Genomic DNA, 18,861 nt, shown 5'->3' with positions numbered 1-18,861 from the left:
TCTTTACTCCTTGCTCTGGGAGTCCCTCGCAGCGTGGTGTGGAAAGTGATTCTCGTCGCTGGGGCAGATCCGTGTTTATGCCGTGTCTAGTAGCACTTGACTGTAATTCACAGTGACATTTATTAGCGATAATTTTGTGCATATTGGTGGCAAATGTACTTAGCAATTATCTCCGGGCGGATTGTTCATGGGATGTTGTTGATTAGGAAGGTAATTGTGTGTGGTCTGCTGGGGAGGCAGGAAATGAGCCGCTCCTCGGCTCCTCCTCGTGTTTCCAGCTGGGGATGGTTCTTGTGTCCTTCCTCAGGGTGCTGAGGTTCACAACGGGATGAGTTTACACAGCCACCGGGTTTGGCTCCTAAAAATCTTCCCATAAGTTTTTCAAAATATCTGCAGAGTGTGGGAACAAGGTGACTACCTTCCTATAATGGAGTCAAGTGTAGCTTTCTTGAATTTTTATTTTTTTGACTCTTCGGAAACTAAAACATGCCTGTTATTGTGAAGTTTACATAGATTTATTAGTACTTTTACTGAGGTTTTGCTGTATTTGGAAAACATGCTTTTTAAAAATTACATTCTTAGTCGTTCTTGCTGTTTTTTTGCTCTCCGGATCTTGATCTTATTTATAATTCTTCGATTGCGAGCATGATAGAACAAGACTTATAAAAGACATTATTTTGTCAACTAGATAATGTAAATAAAATGTCCATATAGATAAAAGCCTTAATACAGTGTCTGAATTTTGAAATTTCCTTGTTGCCTTGATGCCTGGTGAGTAGTTACTGAGGAGAACAGCACAACCACCCAACAACACAAACAACCTCTCTTTCCTGTGGTCCATTTTTATATGTTTTGTTCCATCTCTCAGCCTCCTGAGAAAAGGTAACTGTTCTTTTCAGGATCATCAGAACTCCTTCGTGTTTGTTTCCCTGTTTAAACTGCGAGCATCACATTTTTATCCTTCTAGTTGGAGAATATATTGAGTGCCGTGCTCCCTGAGCTTAAACACAGCGCCTGGGAGCTCAGAGCACACTGGGATGCTCACACTGCAGTCAGAGCATCAGCACCTGCTTGGGATATTTGGTCTCCTCCCAGATTTTGCAGCTCATGTGCTTTGCCTTTTCCTGAATGTCCTGTTTGTGCTTTGCCCCGCTAGACTGTTTTAAGCTCAGAAGAAAGCTGTGCAATTGTGTTTTGTGTCATAAAATGTGGGTTTTTTCTGAGGTTTGAGTGCATGGATGTGTTGTAGCTGACCATTATAAAGTTGTAGTGAAGAAATTGCACAGCACTGAGTCCCCACTAGCAGCAGTGTTTTTTGATTTCCTTTAGAAGAGTCGTACAACGAGTAGAAATTTCTTCCTTCTGATAGTTTTCACATGATCCTTTAGCCCAGGAAGTGCAGCCTTTGCCTCTTCATCCATAATTGGGAATTTGCTTATAATTTTGAAAGATATGGCATAATTTTGATTGCAGGAAAGTCCTTATAGAGACTTAAACCATATTCTTTTAAGATTCAGCTAAAAAAATCCTGATAATAATAAATCCCCAAAAAAGACATGGCATCTGCTGATCTGAAGCTGGAATTAGTCTCACCAAGAAAAATCATTCATCTTTCCACTGTCTGCATCCCATTTTTGCCGCTCAGTCTTTACCTGTGTTGTGATTCAGAGGTGTAAGAGAGCACATGCTGGGTATTGTATTCTGCATCAGACCCTCAGTTCATTTCACCTATTCCCTGAGCTGTAATAGGAAGGCTTATCCACTCCCTATAAAGAAGATTTTTATCACAAGGCTGCTGAGGGCTGTTCCTGGTGTATTAAAGCAAGTAAGGGGACTTAGAGGAGGGAAAAATTAACAACATGTTTATTGCAACACTTAAATGATTTTTTGAGTGTTCAGCTATCATATAAAGGAAATGAGGGATGGCAATAATTTATGTACTTATTATTAGCACTCTTTAAGTTGGGAGTTTCTGAGAGTCCTCAGAGCTGATGATCAAACCACAAAACCCAAGGAAACCTTAATGCTGTTTTGCAAGACGTGATTTATCTCATTACTTGTGTCCAGGTTCTGTCCTATCTGTACGAGCAACAGGGCAGAAAAACAAGTGGCATCTAAGGTGAGGATATACCTTGCTGTGCCTGAATACCTTATTAATATTAGGCACATCCAGCTGGGACAGCACCTCAGATCAGGTTTTGGCAATGTAGTGGTTTGGTTCTTGAGAAGACAGACTTTTATGGTGTTGGACTCTGTCATGGCCAAGGATGGAGCTGGTTTTGCTAGAAGCACAGCCTCCTGGCATGTACAGTTTCTTCTGGATAAGCCATTTTACCTGTGCATTGTGTGCTAATCCGGTTTCTGAAATGTGTGTAGCTTTGGAAAAGTAAAAACAAAAAAAAAAAAAAAAAAAAAAAAAAAAAAAAAAAAAAAAAAAAAAAAAAAAAAAAAAAAAAAAAAAAAAAAAAAAAAAAAAAAAAAAAAAAAAAAAAAAAAAAAAAAAAAAAAAAAAAAAAAAAAAAAAAAAAAAAAAAAAGGAATTTTAAATATCTATGTATAAACCAAACCCGAAACAGACAAACCCCACCAAAAAGTCAAAATCTAACACACTGCCTGCGGAATTAAGCAATCCGTGTGTCTGAGGGCTTAAACATAGGTGATGTGAAAATGGTACTTTAGCATAACTGAACGTTTTAAAGCCTGAGTTTGCAGTTGTGCAGTGGAGTTTGGAAGATGCACTGATGATTCCTCTCCCTGTGAGTCTGCTCTAATCTTATCTGGACAGGTTCAACCTTTACTTATTTCCCCCAAGGCTTTACACGTGTCTTTGATCCAAGTATGTGATCTATTAATGTGAATGAGTCTTGTGTGTATTGTCTTTATCCTGCTATTGAAAGAGGCATTGTTTGTGAAAACACAGAGTGTTCCATGTTTATGGCTCTCTCTCACGTTATAGATTTGGCTTGTATCCTCCTCATTGTCTTGGCAAGATGAAAATTAAACAAGAATGCTGTGCCCCAATGGGGAAAAGGACACATTAATTATCGTGGCTGAATGACATTGATTACAGCAATTAGGCTTTTTTTTTTTTTTTTTTTTTTTAAAAAAACCACACCACATCTTCCATTCTGCATGACTGTGCTAACCCAATATCATTTTGAATATAGTCTTGGGGGAAAAGCCTTCTTTCATATTCAAATAACATTATTCTCTCTTCAAATGAGTTGTGCGTATAGTATGGTGGAAGAAACAGTGTCTTAAAAACGCATTCACTTTACTTTTTTCATCCTTTTTTCTCTTTTCCCTTTCCTCTGTTGTCAGGAGAAAAAAATTAGGTAACTGTTGGGAACTAGCAGAGGTTTTGCTTTATGAGCATTTTCTAGATTCAGAGAGCCTTAGGAAAATGTCACATTCAAGTTACTTTAGAATACATTATCTGGGCTCCATTATTGGCTGTGGTTTCTGTCCAAGGTTAAATACTCCGAGCAGTTCTCGGTTTTTACTAACAGGAGCTGCATTGTGTTACTCATGAGGGATTCTATATAAAGGAAACCATGTTTCCGTGATAAAAAACTGATTTCCTTTAGAATGTGCAGTTCACTAGGTGACAATTTTTAATGTGTTTTTAATAAATCAGTTGTGGAAAGAAATAATTTTGCTTTGTTGTGAATAATTCCCCCTGGTGTGCTTCTTAAAATTGAGTCCTGGGCTCAAGAACAAACTTGGGTTAAACGGAGTAAAAACTGCTGTAACCTGGCTATAATGTTGTGTTTATGGCAAGACTTATTTATTGGAAAATACAAAATAAACAGGCATTTGGGTAATTATTTTGCTGCAGTGCTGTAATGCAGGGGATAAACTGCCTGCTCTTAAGCCATTCAGCACCATAAACTCCTCCACTTCTTTATGATGCTGTAGGTTTCTCTTCATAATTTTATTTTTGAAAGCGGAAAAAATCCTGATGAGCCAAGAGATTTATCTTCTGGGATTTTTTTTTTAGTATTATATGAAAACTTCAAATGGTTTAATAACCTTTTTCCTCAGTGAGTCTTGCAAGCCTTTTTTTTTGCTGTTGCTGTTAAACGTTGCAATGCTGATGTAAAAAACACACCAGTTTTATTGCTTAAGACAGTTGAATGTCTTAAAATAATTTTGAATAATTTCATGCATTTTGTTGCAGTGTGACTAGAGAGTAATTTCCCTTAAAATGCAGTTACTTGTCATCAGTATGTGTAAAACCTCTTCAATAAATAAAGGTATATTCATGAAAAAACCTGTATGCTCATTACTGATGAGCAGCAGTGATGTGCTCTGTAGCTGCGTTCTCTTGACAGGTCACAAATCAGAATATTTCAGTGTATGTTAGACAAATGAAACTGTTTTCTATTTGTCTCTGATGAGTCTTCACTTGATTTAGCAAAAGGGGGAGGAAAATATGTGAAGTGATGGGAATTTTGAGAGATTTGTCTGTGGACCAATGAGAACTCAGTAGTGGTTAGTTCAACTGTTAGTAATAAAATAACTACTTATGCAAGTAGTAAGGTAAGGCTTGATGTGCTAAATATTAGCATATTCCTACAATACCAACACCTCATTTAATTCATGCACTTGTTATTAGTTATTTTTTTTATTTAAATAAACTGAAGATATCACCATTTTCTCTGGTGATAATCCCAAGCGCTTTCTATTTCAGGAAAAAAAATCCCATCTCCTTTAACAGGTGGAACTTCTCTTCTAGTGTTTGTTCCTTAATTTAAACACTGACTATGTGAATCTGTGTGTTTAAAGCTTTGTTTTCTTTCGGTATTTGAAAATCAAATCCTTTGATGTGTTTGTTTTCAGGAGCAGAGTGTGAAGACCTCATAGAAGAGTTGCTGTGTTGCCTCATCCAGCTTATTGTTGAAATTCCACTCTTGTAAGTTGGCTTTTTAATTTTTTTTTTCCAGCCTCCTTGTATGAACTGATCGTTTGAGACAGGATGAAACTTGCAGTGATGGGTTTATAGTGTCTAAATACTTGATTGTGAGTGTTCCACATGATGGTGCAGTGCTGCTGCTGCTGATGCCCTGCTGCCAGCCCTGAATGTTCTGTTGGCAGAAGTACGTGGTCAGCACCTCACACACACTTCACACCATCAGCAGAAGTTATCCCCTTTAGTTCTGTGGGGGTTTTTACTTTTTGTTTCAGCTGCCTCTGTCAGCGCTCAGCCAGCTACCGGTGGAAGAGGTTGTGCTAGTGGTACACTGGAGGTGTCAGCTCGTCTCTGGGGGATGCAGAGAGGTGAAAACCGAAGTTCTTCTGCAGTTGCATGGGGTTTTGAACTGAAAAAGCAAATCATGTTTTTTTTATTTGGTACTGATTTCTGAAATACCGGCAAATTGATGTCTGAGGAAGAGAAATGAGTAAGTGGAATGTTTCTGTAGATCTGCAGATTTGTTTTCATGGCTGATTTTTCAGGCGTCTGCTGTATTTGAGAGATGTTGATTCCACATCTCATTGAGTTATGTGACATAAACCATACTTCAGTGTGATATGCAGGGGAGCTTACTTTGTTCTTTGGAAATAAGTGCTCTTTCCACACCTGTTCAGATGAGTTTTCACTTCTTTTTTTTTCCTCCCAAGATAAACTTTACTAAAGATAGTGTTGGTTTTAGTCTGTGCCTAAAATGCAGTGCCCCAGTCTAAGGTTTTCAGCTCTGACAGAGTTTCAGATCACGTGTTACGAGGCAGCGTAAAGCTCTGCTGATTTTGTACTTGGGATTGTTCTTTTGGCTGGAGAACTGACAAGAGATGCAGTGCTTTTTGAAACACTCCTCTCATTAAATACGGCTCTGTCAACATCACAGGAGGGTTTTGTGTAGGTAGTGTGTAATGAGTTAGTGGTATAATTCAATGTCGTTCCGCAGAGCTTGTCAGGACTTCCTGGAACAGATACACTCTTTGTTCGGAGCAGATTAGAGGAAGTACAAAGGGCTGAAAGGACTGCGATACACGGGCGAGTTCATAAATCCTTCAGGGTTTTATTTGTCTTTCTTGGAAGTACCAATGTGTGCGTGGAGCCCAATATCATTTATTCTGCCTTTTCTGGCAGGGGAAAATTTATTGGCGTGATTGTTCTTCACCCCTTTCGGCCGCTGGACCTGCCAGCATCTCTTGTTCCTGGGTGAATGCGGTTGCTGGGAGTGGAAGCAGCTGTTGAAAGCACTTGGTTTACTGCATCATCTAGTGATAATAATGGCTTATTAGAGAAAAAAAGAGTCATAAAGCCTGTCCGTAATCTTTAATATTCGGCTATATCAAAAACTTGTCACAAGAGACAGATGTGCAAGACTTTCGTTTTGTTTTCTTTTCTTAGCTAAATTTTTCCCGAAGTTGCACGCTGCTGAATTATTAATAAGATACTAACACTTTAAAAAGTGTATATTATTGCCTTGTTTGCCATTAGAATACATTTAACAATGTGATGTGGCCTTAACTAAGAGATTTATTCCCATGTCATCAAAGGGGAAGCAGGGTAGGGGAAAGGAGACATGGGAAAACCTTTATTTCTCTAATAGACAATCCAAATCTCTTCTTCATAAAGGTGTTTTAAGATGTCGCTGTAATATTGATTTTTTTCCAGGAAAATGGTCAGGATTGTTTTAGTAGAGAGTCTACCTTTTGCTTACCTCCCTCTCCCTGAATCTCAGTAGATTCTTTTCCAACTTTGTTTCAAGGGGAGAGAGAATTTCTGTCTTTAGCTGGAATAAATCAAGAGAATTACAAACCTAGTATGTGAATTTGGGGAAAGAATAGACTGACTGGAATAAATGAAATATTCAAACTTGTAATGATTTCTGTGTCAGACTTAGGATCACCTGCTAGAGGACAGGCAGCTTTGGCAGCTTACAGTGGCACTGTAACAGAGTGTCTGTCTGTAAAGCCGCTATTAAAGATGAATTTTTGTTGTGACAGACCATTAAAATCTCCATTCTGAGCCTGTCTTTAAAGTGTCATTCAGAATACCAAAGATTTTGTTGGGAGCATTCAGTAGCCTTAACAGGATTGTCACAATTAGTGTGTCCCTTGGTCTCTGTAGATCCAGTTTGGTGAAGGAGTGGGTACAGCTGGCAGCTGCTGTCTAAATATATTGCTTCTCTGCACCCCGGTTTGAGCTTCTGTTTTTCTCCTTCACTGAAACTTTTATTTCTAAAGCAGGGAAGACGCATCTCTGTGCCCAGAATGCAGGAGGAGAGGTACCTGTGCAACAGCACTCCTTGCTTTTGGGCAGAGTCACGTCAGGCGCTTGGGATACCTGTGTATGGTATTTTCCAGGGAGGGCGGCCATGGGGAGAAGGTCCTGGGGGCGCTGGTGGGGCAGAGTCTGGACATGGCCCAGCCCAGAAACCCCCATGCCCTGGGCTGATCCCCCAGCGTGGGCAGCAGGGGAGGGGGGAGATTCTGCCCCTCTTCCCCCTCAGGTGAGACCCCCCTGCAGAGCTGCCTCCAGCCCTGGGAACAACAGCACAGGGACGTGGAGCTGCTGGAGAGAGTCCAGAGGAGGCCACGGAGATGCTGCCGGGGCTGGAGCCCCTCTGCTCTGGAGCCAGGCTGGGAGAGCTGGGGGGGTTCACCTGGAGAAGAGAAGGCTCCAGGGAGACCTGAGAGCCCCTGGCAGGGCTAAAGGGGCTCCAGGAGAGCTGGAGAGGGACTGGGGACAAGGGATGGAGGGACAGGACACAGGGAATGGCTTCCCAGTGACAGAGGGCAGGGATGGATGGGATATTGGGAAGGAATTGCTGGCTGTGAGGGTGGTGGCCCTGGCACAGGTTGCCCATAGAAGCTGTGGCTGCTCCTGGATCCCTGGAAGTGTTGAAGTCCAGGTTGGACGGGGCTTGGAGCAACCTGGGATAGTGGAAGGTGTCCCTGCCCATTACAGAGGTTGGAACTGGATGAGATTTAAGTTTCCTCCCAACCCAGATCAGTCCAGGATTCTAAGTGCAAGAGTTTGGGCTTGGCAGGGACACAACTCATGAAGGCTCAAGTCCTTCCCAAGCATGGGCAGAGCTTGCTCACCTCTCAGCTTGCTCTAGTAGCAGCCTTGGCAGAATAAGCTCATTTCTGAGTACAAAACAACCTACAGATACTTGGAAATTGCAGATGGGCGGTCTAGCTCAGAACTACTAGGGTGGAGGATGGAGAAGAAGATAAATTGCAAATGTGTAACCCACCTCTCTGTGTCCCTAATTATGAAATTTAATTGTGGCTTTTTGTTGGGAAAGGCTGCGGAGAGGTGTAGCAGAGCGTATCTAGGAGTGTCTCTACAATGAATTTTCTACAATGAATTAAAGTATTTCTCAAAGTTAGCTTGTATTGAAAAAGGCAAATACGCTTTAAGGCAGAAATAGTTTGCAGAAGGGACTCTGGGATTGTGCAGCATTTTAGTGCTGTGTCTGAGAGGTATTAAAAAGATCTTGAATTACCTTTTTGAAAAAACAGGCTGTGCTGCTTTGTACAGAATGCCAGGGAACAAGGTTTCAGGTTTAATTTTATAGAAAATACAGCATTATTGCTTTTCAAGAATTAGACTTACGCAGTCCCTTATAACATTTGTGTTACTGTGTGTTGGTGTTTGATTTACGGTTCCCTTGGGAATGTTATGGATACTCTGCTTTTTCTTTGGTTTTGTTAATCTTAGCACTCAGGAGTGTACACTAATGATTAAAACTGCACAGTCGGCAAAAAGATGCAACATTAGTATTTAATTTAATTGTATGACTTTTATGTAGAAACTGTTGCTAACGTTTTGTTGCAGGATAGAGCTCCCAAAGCTTTGAATTATAAAGGCTTCTTTCAGCAGCTTGTTAAGAGCTGGTATCCATAACTGAACATCTGGTTGTTATCAGTGCATTTTCACTTCATTAAAAACTATAAATGCATATGGGGGAAAAAATGAAATACTGTGATCTAGTTACATCACTGCTTAGTAGCACCCTGTGGTGCCAGTACAAGTTAGTTGTATTTCTATTGCATTCCAGTATTTTCTGTAGTTACAGCTGCTTCAGGTGGCAGTCTTAGTTGTTTGCGAGTTTAAATGTTAATGTTTTGACTCATTTAAGGATGCTTGCTGCGTTTCATGGGAATGTAGGAGGGAAGAAGGGCAATATAATTGATTAAAAAGCTCTACAGAATCACTGCAGCATGGAATCAGTGCCACGTACAGGAATGCTCAGCCCTTTTTCCCTGCTAGTTGTGAGCAGCGAGAAGGATAAGAGCTGTTTTTCTGTCCTATTTCAGGACCGTCGTATTTTAATGCCTTTTTTTTTTTTTTCTTTTTGCTATTTTCAAAGGAATAGGTCAGAATGCTGCTTTTTGAAAATGGGTCTGTTCAGGGAACTTTTATCAAGGTTGTAGTGTCTCCATTATTTGAAAAGCTATTTGCCTTTTGCGTTTTTTGTGGCTTTGTCTAAACCTCAAAAGCAAACTCTGAAGATTAGACAAACTTCAACTGAGGTTGAAGGTAGCGAAAATACCCAAATTCAGAGAGATTGCCGTTGCTTCACTTCGAAGACCCTCAAAGTTTGAGACTATTTTGCCCTGTTTAGGAGGAATCTGATTCATATAAAGGGAGTTTTTATTTGCTGCTGCATCTTGGGGTGGAGCAGATAAAACATATTTGTGTATTTGGAAGATCTTCTTACTCACATCCTTGCTTCTGATGGCAGATGCGTGGTGTCTTAAGTGTCTAAAGGTCCTGAATAGGAGAGCCTTTATCTGTATCACATATTCTTTGTTCTGTTCTAGTTTAGTTTTTATTTTAGACTTGGGTCACTGTTTCCCCATGACCAGTCTTTTCACTGCGCAAGTTTTAACCTACGCTCAACTTGCAGCAAACTTTCTGACCACAGAGCATGCTGTCTGAGGTCTGTACATTTTGTCAAACATTGTGCTGTGTACTCAAATTCCTAATAATTTGCTTTCTGCTATGGTTTTCAACCCTTTTTTTTATAAAAGAAGATCTTGAAGAGCGCCGGCTGCAGATACTTGGGTCTCAGCAGCAAAGGCACAGAGAGACCGTGGAGCAGGTCTGCCTTTCATTTAGGCTGCCTGGGTGGAATGCAGGGCATGATTCTTATGATCTGGCTCTGTCCAGAACCCTGTAGCTTTTTGATCACCTGTGTCATCTTCTTCTCTGTGGCTGCCTCTTCCCTACAGGTTGGAAGCTACACCTGGGATTCACTGCAGCTGTACATTTTTATGGGAATTTGAACTGGTCTTCCGTGTTCTGGCATTAAGTAATGCCTTTTAGTTAGATTTAGTGGATATAGCTAACAACACTTGCTGGTATAAAAAGTAAATACAGAAGAATAGAGATTCTCTGTGCAAAGTTTAAGAGTCCAGAACTTCTTTTAGTATCTTAGTCTGTAGAGGGAAGAACTGGATGCCAGTGAGGTGAAAATGGACAAAGTCACGTAGTCTCAGGTGGTTTAGGAACAGATCTGGGAATAAAGGCTCTTGAATCCAACTGTTATATTAATCCTTTAAGTACTATAAGTACTACCTTTAGAGGATTTCCATACTTTTGATGATCAGAGAGCTGAAGGCCCTCTTCTCTGGAGCTGGGCTGGGAGAGCTGGGGGGGTTCACCTGGAGAAGAGAAGGCTCCAGGGAGACCTGAGAGCCCCTGGCAGGGCCTAAAGGAGCTCCAGGAGAGCTGGAGAGGGACTGGGGACAAGGGATGGAAGGACAGGACAAGGGGGAATGGCCTCCCACTGCCAGAGGGCAGGGTTAGATGGGATATTGGGAGGGAATTGTTGGCTGTGAGGGTGGTGAACCCCTGGCAGAGGTTGCCCAGAGAAGCTGTGGCTGCTCCTGGATCCCTGGAAGTGTTGAAGTCCAGGTTGGATGTGGCTTGGAGCAGCCTGGGTACTGAAAGGTGCCCCTGCCCTTGGCGGGGGAGGAACGCGATGATCTTTAAGGTCCCTTCCAAACCAAACCATTCTGGGAGTTTTTGTTTCCTCACTCTCATTCTCCCCATCGAGAACACCCAGTGTGGGGAGATGCAGTAGGAAGTGTCAGAGGTACTTCCTGCTTCCAGTTGGTGTTTGTTGAGTGCCCCTTTGGGACAGCTCCCAAATGTTTGGAGTCAGCTGTAATGAGTGCAGTGCATTATCAGCCGCCACGGTGCCTATGTGCCATCAGTGGCTGTAAAATTAGGAGTGACTCCAAGAGGAAAGATTATGTTCTCTTTGAGTTGTTGTACTTGTATCCTGAGGCTGATAACCAGATATTCTACTTGCTTTTCAGTTTTCAAAACTGATCCTATTCTCTGTGGTGACTCCTCTTTCACCTTTCTGATGGGCCCTCAGGAAGCAGGGAAATGAAACCTGGTTCCTGTATGATTTGAGAGTTTTTGTATGAATCAGCCCTTTTGGCAACTCTCCTAAATTAGAAAATGGGCTACCTTTTAACCTTTTAATACTCGGAGTAGACAGCTCTGGCTGGGTGAAAGTTCAGGAAAATATTTGAACAGGGAGGGGGCTTGGTCTAGGGGTGGGAGTTGAAATTCAGAGTTTGGTTTCTGACTGTTCAGGCTGTTTGCTCTGTAGGTGTGAAATCATTTATGAGCTCTCAGCCTCTCTGTGCTGATGTAGAAATAGCTGCGTTTCACTGAGTAATTAAAGTGTTTACAGCAGCATGTGCCTTCAGAGTGTTAATTGGAGTTCCTAGCTGAGATTTTCCTCTATGGTGCCTCTGTGCTTCACCTTGGTTCCTCTGTCACAGACCTCTCTCTCGAAGGCAGGGAACAAAGCTTGAATGATTGGGAGCACAGAAAGCGCTTGTGAGCTGTGCTTGGCCTTGGAGAGAAGCCAGCAGCAGCAGGATGGTGACACATAGGGAGATTGTTGAAGTTCTTGGTAGGTGATGCTGATAGAAGGTCATCCACATGGTTTTGAATGGAAAAAGCAGATGCCAAGGATACTGGGGAGCTGAGGTTTAACAGGACTGTAGTTCTTGTTCTGTTCCATTTGGAAACAGTAGTTTGACTAAGGTTGGACGGGGCTTGGAGCAACCTGGACTAGTGGAAAGTGTTCCTGCCCAAGGCAGGGGGTGGACCTGGATGAGCTTTAAAGTCCCTTCCAGCCCAAACCACTCTGTGATTCTGTTATTCTAATTTTTGTCTTTTGATTTAATGAGTTGTTATCTAAAGATTACAACAACTGAAAGTGTATGTGGTTGTTTGCTTTCAAAGCATTAGTTGAAATGATCTGGCACTGTTTGCTTTCGGAAGGAGTTCGTTGATGGATCAGTTTCTCATTGAAAGGTAGATACTGAACACGTGTTAAATACATGCACGTTTATTGTGGCAACACGAGGGAATATTGCATCTTGGAGCTCAAGTTGTCATTCTGTGAAGAATCCATAATTTCAGATAATCTCAGATGCATATGACATGTCTTTTCTTTAGAGAGTAAATGTTTATGTGTGAGGTTTGTTGCCAGAAATCAGTTTTAACGTGGGTGTCACGTGCGAGGACCTGGACCTGTTCCATCTGGTTCAAGGAACAGGCACTTGCTTTGTGTCACTGAGTAAAAAATGCAGTACCAGGACAGCTACCTGTAATAAGGAGAGAACCCAGAGAGAGAAATGATTGCCATGATTTCTAGAGTTCAGTCTGTGCCAGATTCATTCCTCATGAAAGAGGAATGAGCACCCTGAGGGACAAAAGAATAACATCTGATAGCTTTCCCACCTGATATGCGAATATACCCTCCAGTGGAAAGGAGAGAGAGAAGGAGTTAAAAATGGAGAATAACTGTTGAATCTCTGAAAGAGAAAATCCAGAAGAAGAGAGAGAAAAAAACCCTGTGTATGCTTTGGTACATTTGCTCTATGAAGTCCATTTGCTCAGGACATGAGCTTTATCTGAGTCCTGTGGGTTTTGTGTTTGTTTTATACGGCATTTGAGAAGGGGAAAAAAAAAAAAACAAACCCGAACCACAGAAGCTCAAAACAACATGCAGTTGTTCTGGTTTTCTGAAATAAATAGCTAAATAATTTTGACATGTAATTGATACATGGGTTCATTATTTCTAGTTTCCTCCTTATCTGCAATCAGTTTTCAGAGGAAGTTGGAGATCAGCATAAATTCCATGTAAAGTCATTCTGTATGACCGATAGCTTTGAATAAAAATTTAAAAAAGTACCCACAACAAGACCCCCTATTCTGTAGTCTCTCAACATAAATAAACAGTGTTTTCTTTGAAGTTAAAAGAGGTTCCTGGTGGTTCTTGTGACCCTTTAGAAATGCTTGAGTTTCAGAAAACCGTACATCTGACCCTTGGTGGGGAAAATAATTTTGCTCTGAAGCTTTATCCTTGTGCTGATAAATTAAGGGTGACTGTAGCTGAGGGGTTACCCCAGATATCAGGGCCCTGGTTGTGTTTATGTCAGAGCAGATTTAATTCGAACAGATTCTATGGGTTGAGTGGAATTTTTCTGCAGTCAGATGTGCCCTGTCTGGGTTTTGAATGGGGAGAGAATGAGAGTAACTCACTAACTATGACTGCACGAATTTCAGCTTTCTGTTTGTTTTTTTCTTTCAGAGTTACGTAAGGATATTGAAAGCAGATTTTTTCCCCCTGAAAAATTTACTTAGTGCATTACAGTAATCTCTTTGCTTATTTTTTAATGCTGATTCTTATCAAAACAGAAAACAATTTTATAACATTTCCTCAAACTTGCTATTAGGCTTGTATGGATTATCAGAAAAATAAAGGAATGAATGACTGAAATGGAGAAAAAGTACAATAGACACCAAAGTTTATTTCCTCTCTGCAGAGTGCCCCAGTACATGTTGTAGCATGTCGTGAAATTACCCTTTTCATTCATCAGCTTGGGGTGGGAGACATTGTTCTTGTATTCTCAGCCTCGGTAAAAAATGATAAGCTCCTGGACTTTTATTTTTTTTTTAATAGCTAAAAAGTGTTTTTCCAAGCTGTTATTTTTATTTTGATAGAAAAACTTTTTTTTTTTTTTTTTGCTGGTGGCTAAACCTCTGATAATTTTTATATATAAATACATATATTTATGTGTATATATATATTATATATACATATATGCCTTCCTTTCTTTGCTTGGGATGAGTGTGGGTGGTGGATTTCGCGGCATCCCTGTTTTGGAGAAGGAGCTCCCAGCACAGCCTTGCTTCTGGCTGAGGTGAATTTGCAGTGGAACCAGATCAGAGTGTAACCTCTGGCCTGATCTAATTATCATCATTTACACTGGCAGACTTCCTCAGGAGTGGGCAAAAAGTCAGGTAACTCACGGAAACAAAAAGGAATTAGAATGGACTTTGTGATTCTCGGGGAGAATGTTACTCAAGCAGTACGTCTCTTCCCCACCTATAGTTTGAGATGTTAGGGGTTCAGATACTCAAATCAGGTGACAGGAAATAAAACCAGTGAGTTTGCATAACCTTCACTTTCAAAAACATTTTTGTATCAGAGGTGCCGCGGTTCTGTGGATTGTGGTCCTGGAAATTGTGATTCCAGTTTTGCAGTTGACTTCGAGTAAATAACTGCGCTCTCTGCTCAGAAACTCTGGCACCCAGAAACTTCTTTTCACACTTCCCAGTAATGCGTGTTATTTACAGTGCCTCTGGCAGCACACTTGAGAATACTAAAGTATTTGAATGTGTTAAAAATCAGATTGATTTCTTCTAAATGAAACCCTTTTTGTTCTGATAAGGACCACACCAGTTCTGATCCTGAGACTAATGAAAATCTAGACTTGTCTGCATTTAATTTATTTTGGTTCAGGAGGTTGCACTGTAGTTTTCCAGTCATCATTATTTGGAAGGGCACTTGGTTTTATGTTTATACCTGTTTTAACTATCGAGAATAAAATTTTTGGAAGGTGACATTGTAACAAAGAAAAACTTCACCGCTGATTAAACACGCATGGATGCTGATTTGGTGTTTGGTGCAAGGACGATACTGATTCAAGTCCTAGTTACTTCCTTGTGTTTTCAAAGGTTTTTTTGCAGCCTGCGGTTTATTACTGATTACAGTAGCAAATGCCATTTTTCTCTCCCTTTTAAAAAATAAGATCTGTAGCAAAGTCACTATAGGCAGAGGTGAGAACAGAAAGCACAAGATGTCCTAAATAGTGTGTCTGTCATGCATTTTGCTTCACAGCCTTTCCTAATCAACCTTAACCTAATGAGCTTTGCCAAACTGTCTGGTGTCAGTATTTAATCGTTACAGCACAGTCTTTGGGATTTTGTATAATATCCTGAGAATTTTTACCTCCCTGTTACCTCGAAAACATCATTTAAAACGGAACAATGTATGTGATACCCTGAGCTTTTCAAGTACACTTGAACTACCGTTTGTATATTATGTTCCTTTCGTAATAATCCACTTTTCCTGGCAGAGGGAGCCGTGTTTGACTAGATGGACATTCCCTGACGGTGCCTGATGGTTTTGTGGCAATTTCATTTAACAGGACAAAGGATGCACTCTTGAGAGATATTTATTATTTTTAGGAAGAAGTGTTCTCTGAAATTTGCAGCTCTAGTGTTCTGGGCAGTACCTCAGTGTTTTTACATTGTTTTGTCTTCTGGCATACAGAAAAAAAATACTTATGTCTCAGATAAACAACCCAGTTTAGGTATGAAGTGGTCCTGGGTTTCTTGAATTTGTTGTTTACGTGTTCCCAATTGAAACACTCTGTGCTACACAGTCTATAACTTCAGGTGAAGCTACCAAGTGTTCTTGGAAGTCAGCTTGTAAACAAACCCAACAGATTAATCTCTGCAAATTTTCCCTTTTTCCTGCAGAGATATTACATACAGTATTTCTTTGGAAGCTGTGACAACTCTCATCGTGTTCCTCTCCTGCCAGTTATTCCACAAAGAGATCCTGCGAGAGAGCATCATCCACAGATACCTGATGCGTGGTCGATGGTATGTCCTGCTCTGGGGTGGTGCCTGATGGCAGAGCAAATGCTTCTGATTAGGCCTTGTTTAGATTGTTTGTTGCTGGAAACAAAAGGCAGCAGAATACATTTTGATAGGAGACCTTGCTCTGCTGAAAAGAGAAAAGGAAAGCAAACACTTGTAAAGGCTGTTGAAGGGTTTCAGGTTTAAATCTCACAGCCCAGACTTCAGCAAAACTATTTCGGAAACAATTTTGATTTTTTGAGGGTTATTTCATTAGCTTGAAATGGCATTTCCTTTTCAGGATGGTTCTTTTTTTTTTTTTAAATTCAGCTCTGGGGCTTTTCCTGTAACACTGCAGCCTAGAGAACCCACGTACCTCAGAAGTACTAGAGCCTTCTTGCCACACAAATATAAAAAGGCAGTCCTTGGAAGGATGCAGATATGTGCTATGCTGAGCTGAAGGAAACACTTGGCAGGTGGTAAACTCAGTTATGTGAGTAATACCACTTGTTCTGGCAAGTTGGTGGTTGTGTTTAAGTGCTTTGTCACAGTGGCTTATATGCGTTTTAGGCTCCCATTCATCCTCTTTCAACTTTTAAGTTCCATGTGGGCAGATTGTTGATGGATGTTATTTGTTACCTGGTTTTCTGAAGTTACTACTTTGTGTAAAAGGGGGTGACGTGAAAGGAAGGGGGCTCAGCTTGGGGCACAGGACAGACAAACATGAAACATCAGCAGGGCAGAAGCAGAGCCTTGGGATCTGTGGGTGGTACTTAAATCTCTGGGCTGAAGGAAGTGAGGTTTCGGGGGAAAACGGGGAATGTTCGGGAGAAGAGTTAGTATGTGGTCTCAGAGATCTGGTTTGGGATTAGCAGGTGCCTTGGCCCCTGGGAAGAGGGGTGGGAATTCAGTTCCTGGGAGCCCAGAACAATGTGAAGAGTTGTAAGGGTAGTGGTGTGGTGTCCCACCCCCGAGGAGAAAGGAGCACCCAGGGTTTGTAGATGCTCATAGGCAAAAGGAACAACAGAAGTCAGAAGGTGTGCAAAAACTCACAAAGGTTTATCAGGAAATTACACACTTGGCCTGGAAATTGGTGTGTTAGTCCCTGGGCTCCTGGTATGAGCACATGGCAGTGAGTTTGGATAAAGGGGTGGGGTGAAAGGGAAGAGAGACAGAGAGGCAGAGACAGAGATAGATCAAAGAGGGGAGAGAGAAAGGAAGGGAGAAAGAGAGTTCATCAATCCTGGATCCAGTGTCTCTCCAGCTGATGGCATGTCCAGGTCCTGGGGCACCATCTGGGCTTCCTGGTGGCACCTATTAAGTTTTCACCTCTGTGGAGAGAAGTTTCCCGCTTTCCATGCAAATAATTCTCATGTGCAGTCTGTTCTTCCAGACCTTTTGGGGAGTGGGCTGGAGGCTTTGGGTGGTCTCGATCCACCCCTGCAGTCCGTGCCCATTTCTCAGCCTCATTCTTGCCCCGGTGTTGTGCTGATCTCCAGGAGCCAAAACAGGGATGTTTGTGCTGCCCTCCCTCTCAGGGCACCTTCTCTAGCCGCATCCTGGTCTTGCTCACGCAGGTTGTTACCAACAATCCTTGGCTGGGATTCCCAAAAGGCCTTGGTTCGTTATAAACTTTTATCTGAACCCAACAAGTTTTACATGCATTTGTCAGATTCACTGATGGGAGGTCGCTTGTTTCGTTGGTCTTTGCAAATTCGTAGAATTATGGAGTCCCTTAGGTTGGAGAAGATCTTTAAGACTGGTCCAAGCTGCACACACAGAGAGAAATATTGTGGGCATGGAGAAATGCTGTTGTTACCTGTTCTGTGTAACCAAAGCACGGAGGGAAAACTGAACAAATACAGTGTTTCTTTCCCTTGAATAAATATTTTTCTGGTTGTGTTTTGAGGTAAGTGAATACAATGATTCAACAAACTAAATGGTTTATTTTAAAGTAACGTGGAATAAGGAAAATAAAAGGTGGTTTCCATGACCCTGCCGTGGGAGGGTGCTCCTGCAGAGCCTTGCTGGAGCCCGGGCAGCTTTGCATGGGCAAAACCTTGGTGTTCTTTGCTTTTCCAGCCTGGTCAGCACAGGGAGAGTTATTGACTGTCTTTAATGCCAAAACACCAGCCTTTGCACCCTGCCTGGGCTTTGTGGTGCCATTTTTTTTGTCAGTTGCGAGTCAACTAAAGCTGTTTTTCCTTCTCTTTCCAGCCTCCCCTACACCAGCAGACTTGTGAAAACTTTGCTGTATAATTTCATTAGACAGGAGAGAAGCCCTCCTCCAGGGGCCCACGTCTTTCAGCAGCAAACAGATGGCGGAGGATTGCTTTATGGAATTGCATCTGGGGTGGCAAGTGAGTCTGATTTTCTGTAAATTGTGCCTCAGACCATATGAAGTATTGCCTTCTGCGTGACCTCTCTGGCAAACACACCTGTAGCCCATTTTGTTTTCAGCAAGTGGTGCCAGTGTAGAAAAGCCTGCTTGGATTGTAATCCTTCATGGGCCATCTCAAGGTGTGTTAGAATCTGAAGCAATTATACCTGCAGGACAGCAGATGGTGAAAGGATCACCCAGTCCCTGTTTGTTTGTTGTTTTTTTTTTTTTACTGACATATTAGAAAAGTCTCAGCCAACTGAGTAGTGCCCTGTTTGATAAATCACACGATTCCAATTAATTAAAATGTTGTAAGAAGTAGTTTTGTATGCTTGCTTTATTTTTAATAATTATTCAGTGGACGAGGTGACCTGCTCAGTGGCTCTGCTTGGACCAGGTGGTCCCAAGGGCTCCCTCCAAGACAGGTTCTGTGAGCGGCCCAGATAGGAATTTTTGTAACACACTGTAGTGAATGCCTTTCCCAGTAAGTTGACTAATATTTTTTCCTGATTAGTATGACTGGGTTCTGACCTTTTCACGGGTGGACTGTTTGCTA

General features: G+C 41.6%; 1 protein-coding gene across 4 annotated transcripts in view; it reads left to right on the top strand.

The window, feature by feature from the left end:
- DYM (dymeclin) overlaps positions 1-18,861 on the top strand; it is a 206,929-nt gene that overhangs the window by 26,876 nt on the left and 161,192 nt on the right. For all 4 annotated transcript variants that reach the window (XM_027896872.1, XM_027896874.1, XM_027896871.1 and 1 more), the window contains exons 6-8: positions 4,843-4,915; positions 15,824-15,949; positions 18,143-18,285. In XM_027896872.1, coding sequence (XP_027752673.1) covers positions 4,843-4,915; positions 15,824-15,949; positions 18,143-18,285 — 342 coding nt within the window. The remainder of the gene's footprint in view (positions 1-4,842; positions 4,916-15,823; positions 15,950-18,142; positions 18,286-18,861) is intronic.

Source organism: Empidonax traillii, unplaced genomic scaffold (genome assembly GCF_003031625.1).
Source record: "Empidonax traillii isolate 1590-97213 ecotype Southwest subspecies unplaced genomic scaffold, ASM303162v1 scaffold519:size850040, whole genome shotgun sequence".
Lineage (NCBI taxonomy): Eukaryota > Metazoa > Chordata > Aves > Passeriformes > Tyrannidae > Empidonax > Empidonax traillii.
Note: the sequence above shows the minus strand (reverse complement) of the source record. Positions and strands in the feature narration are given on the sequence as shown.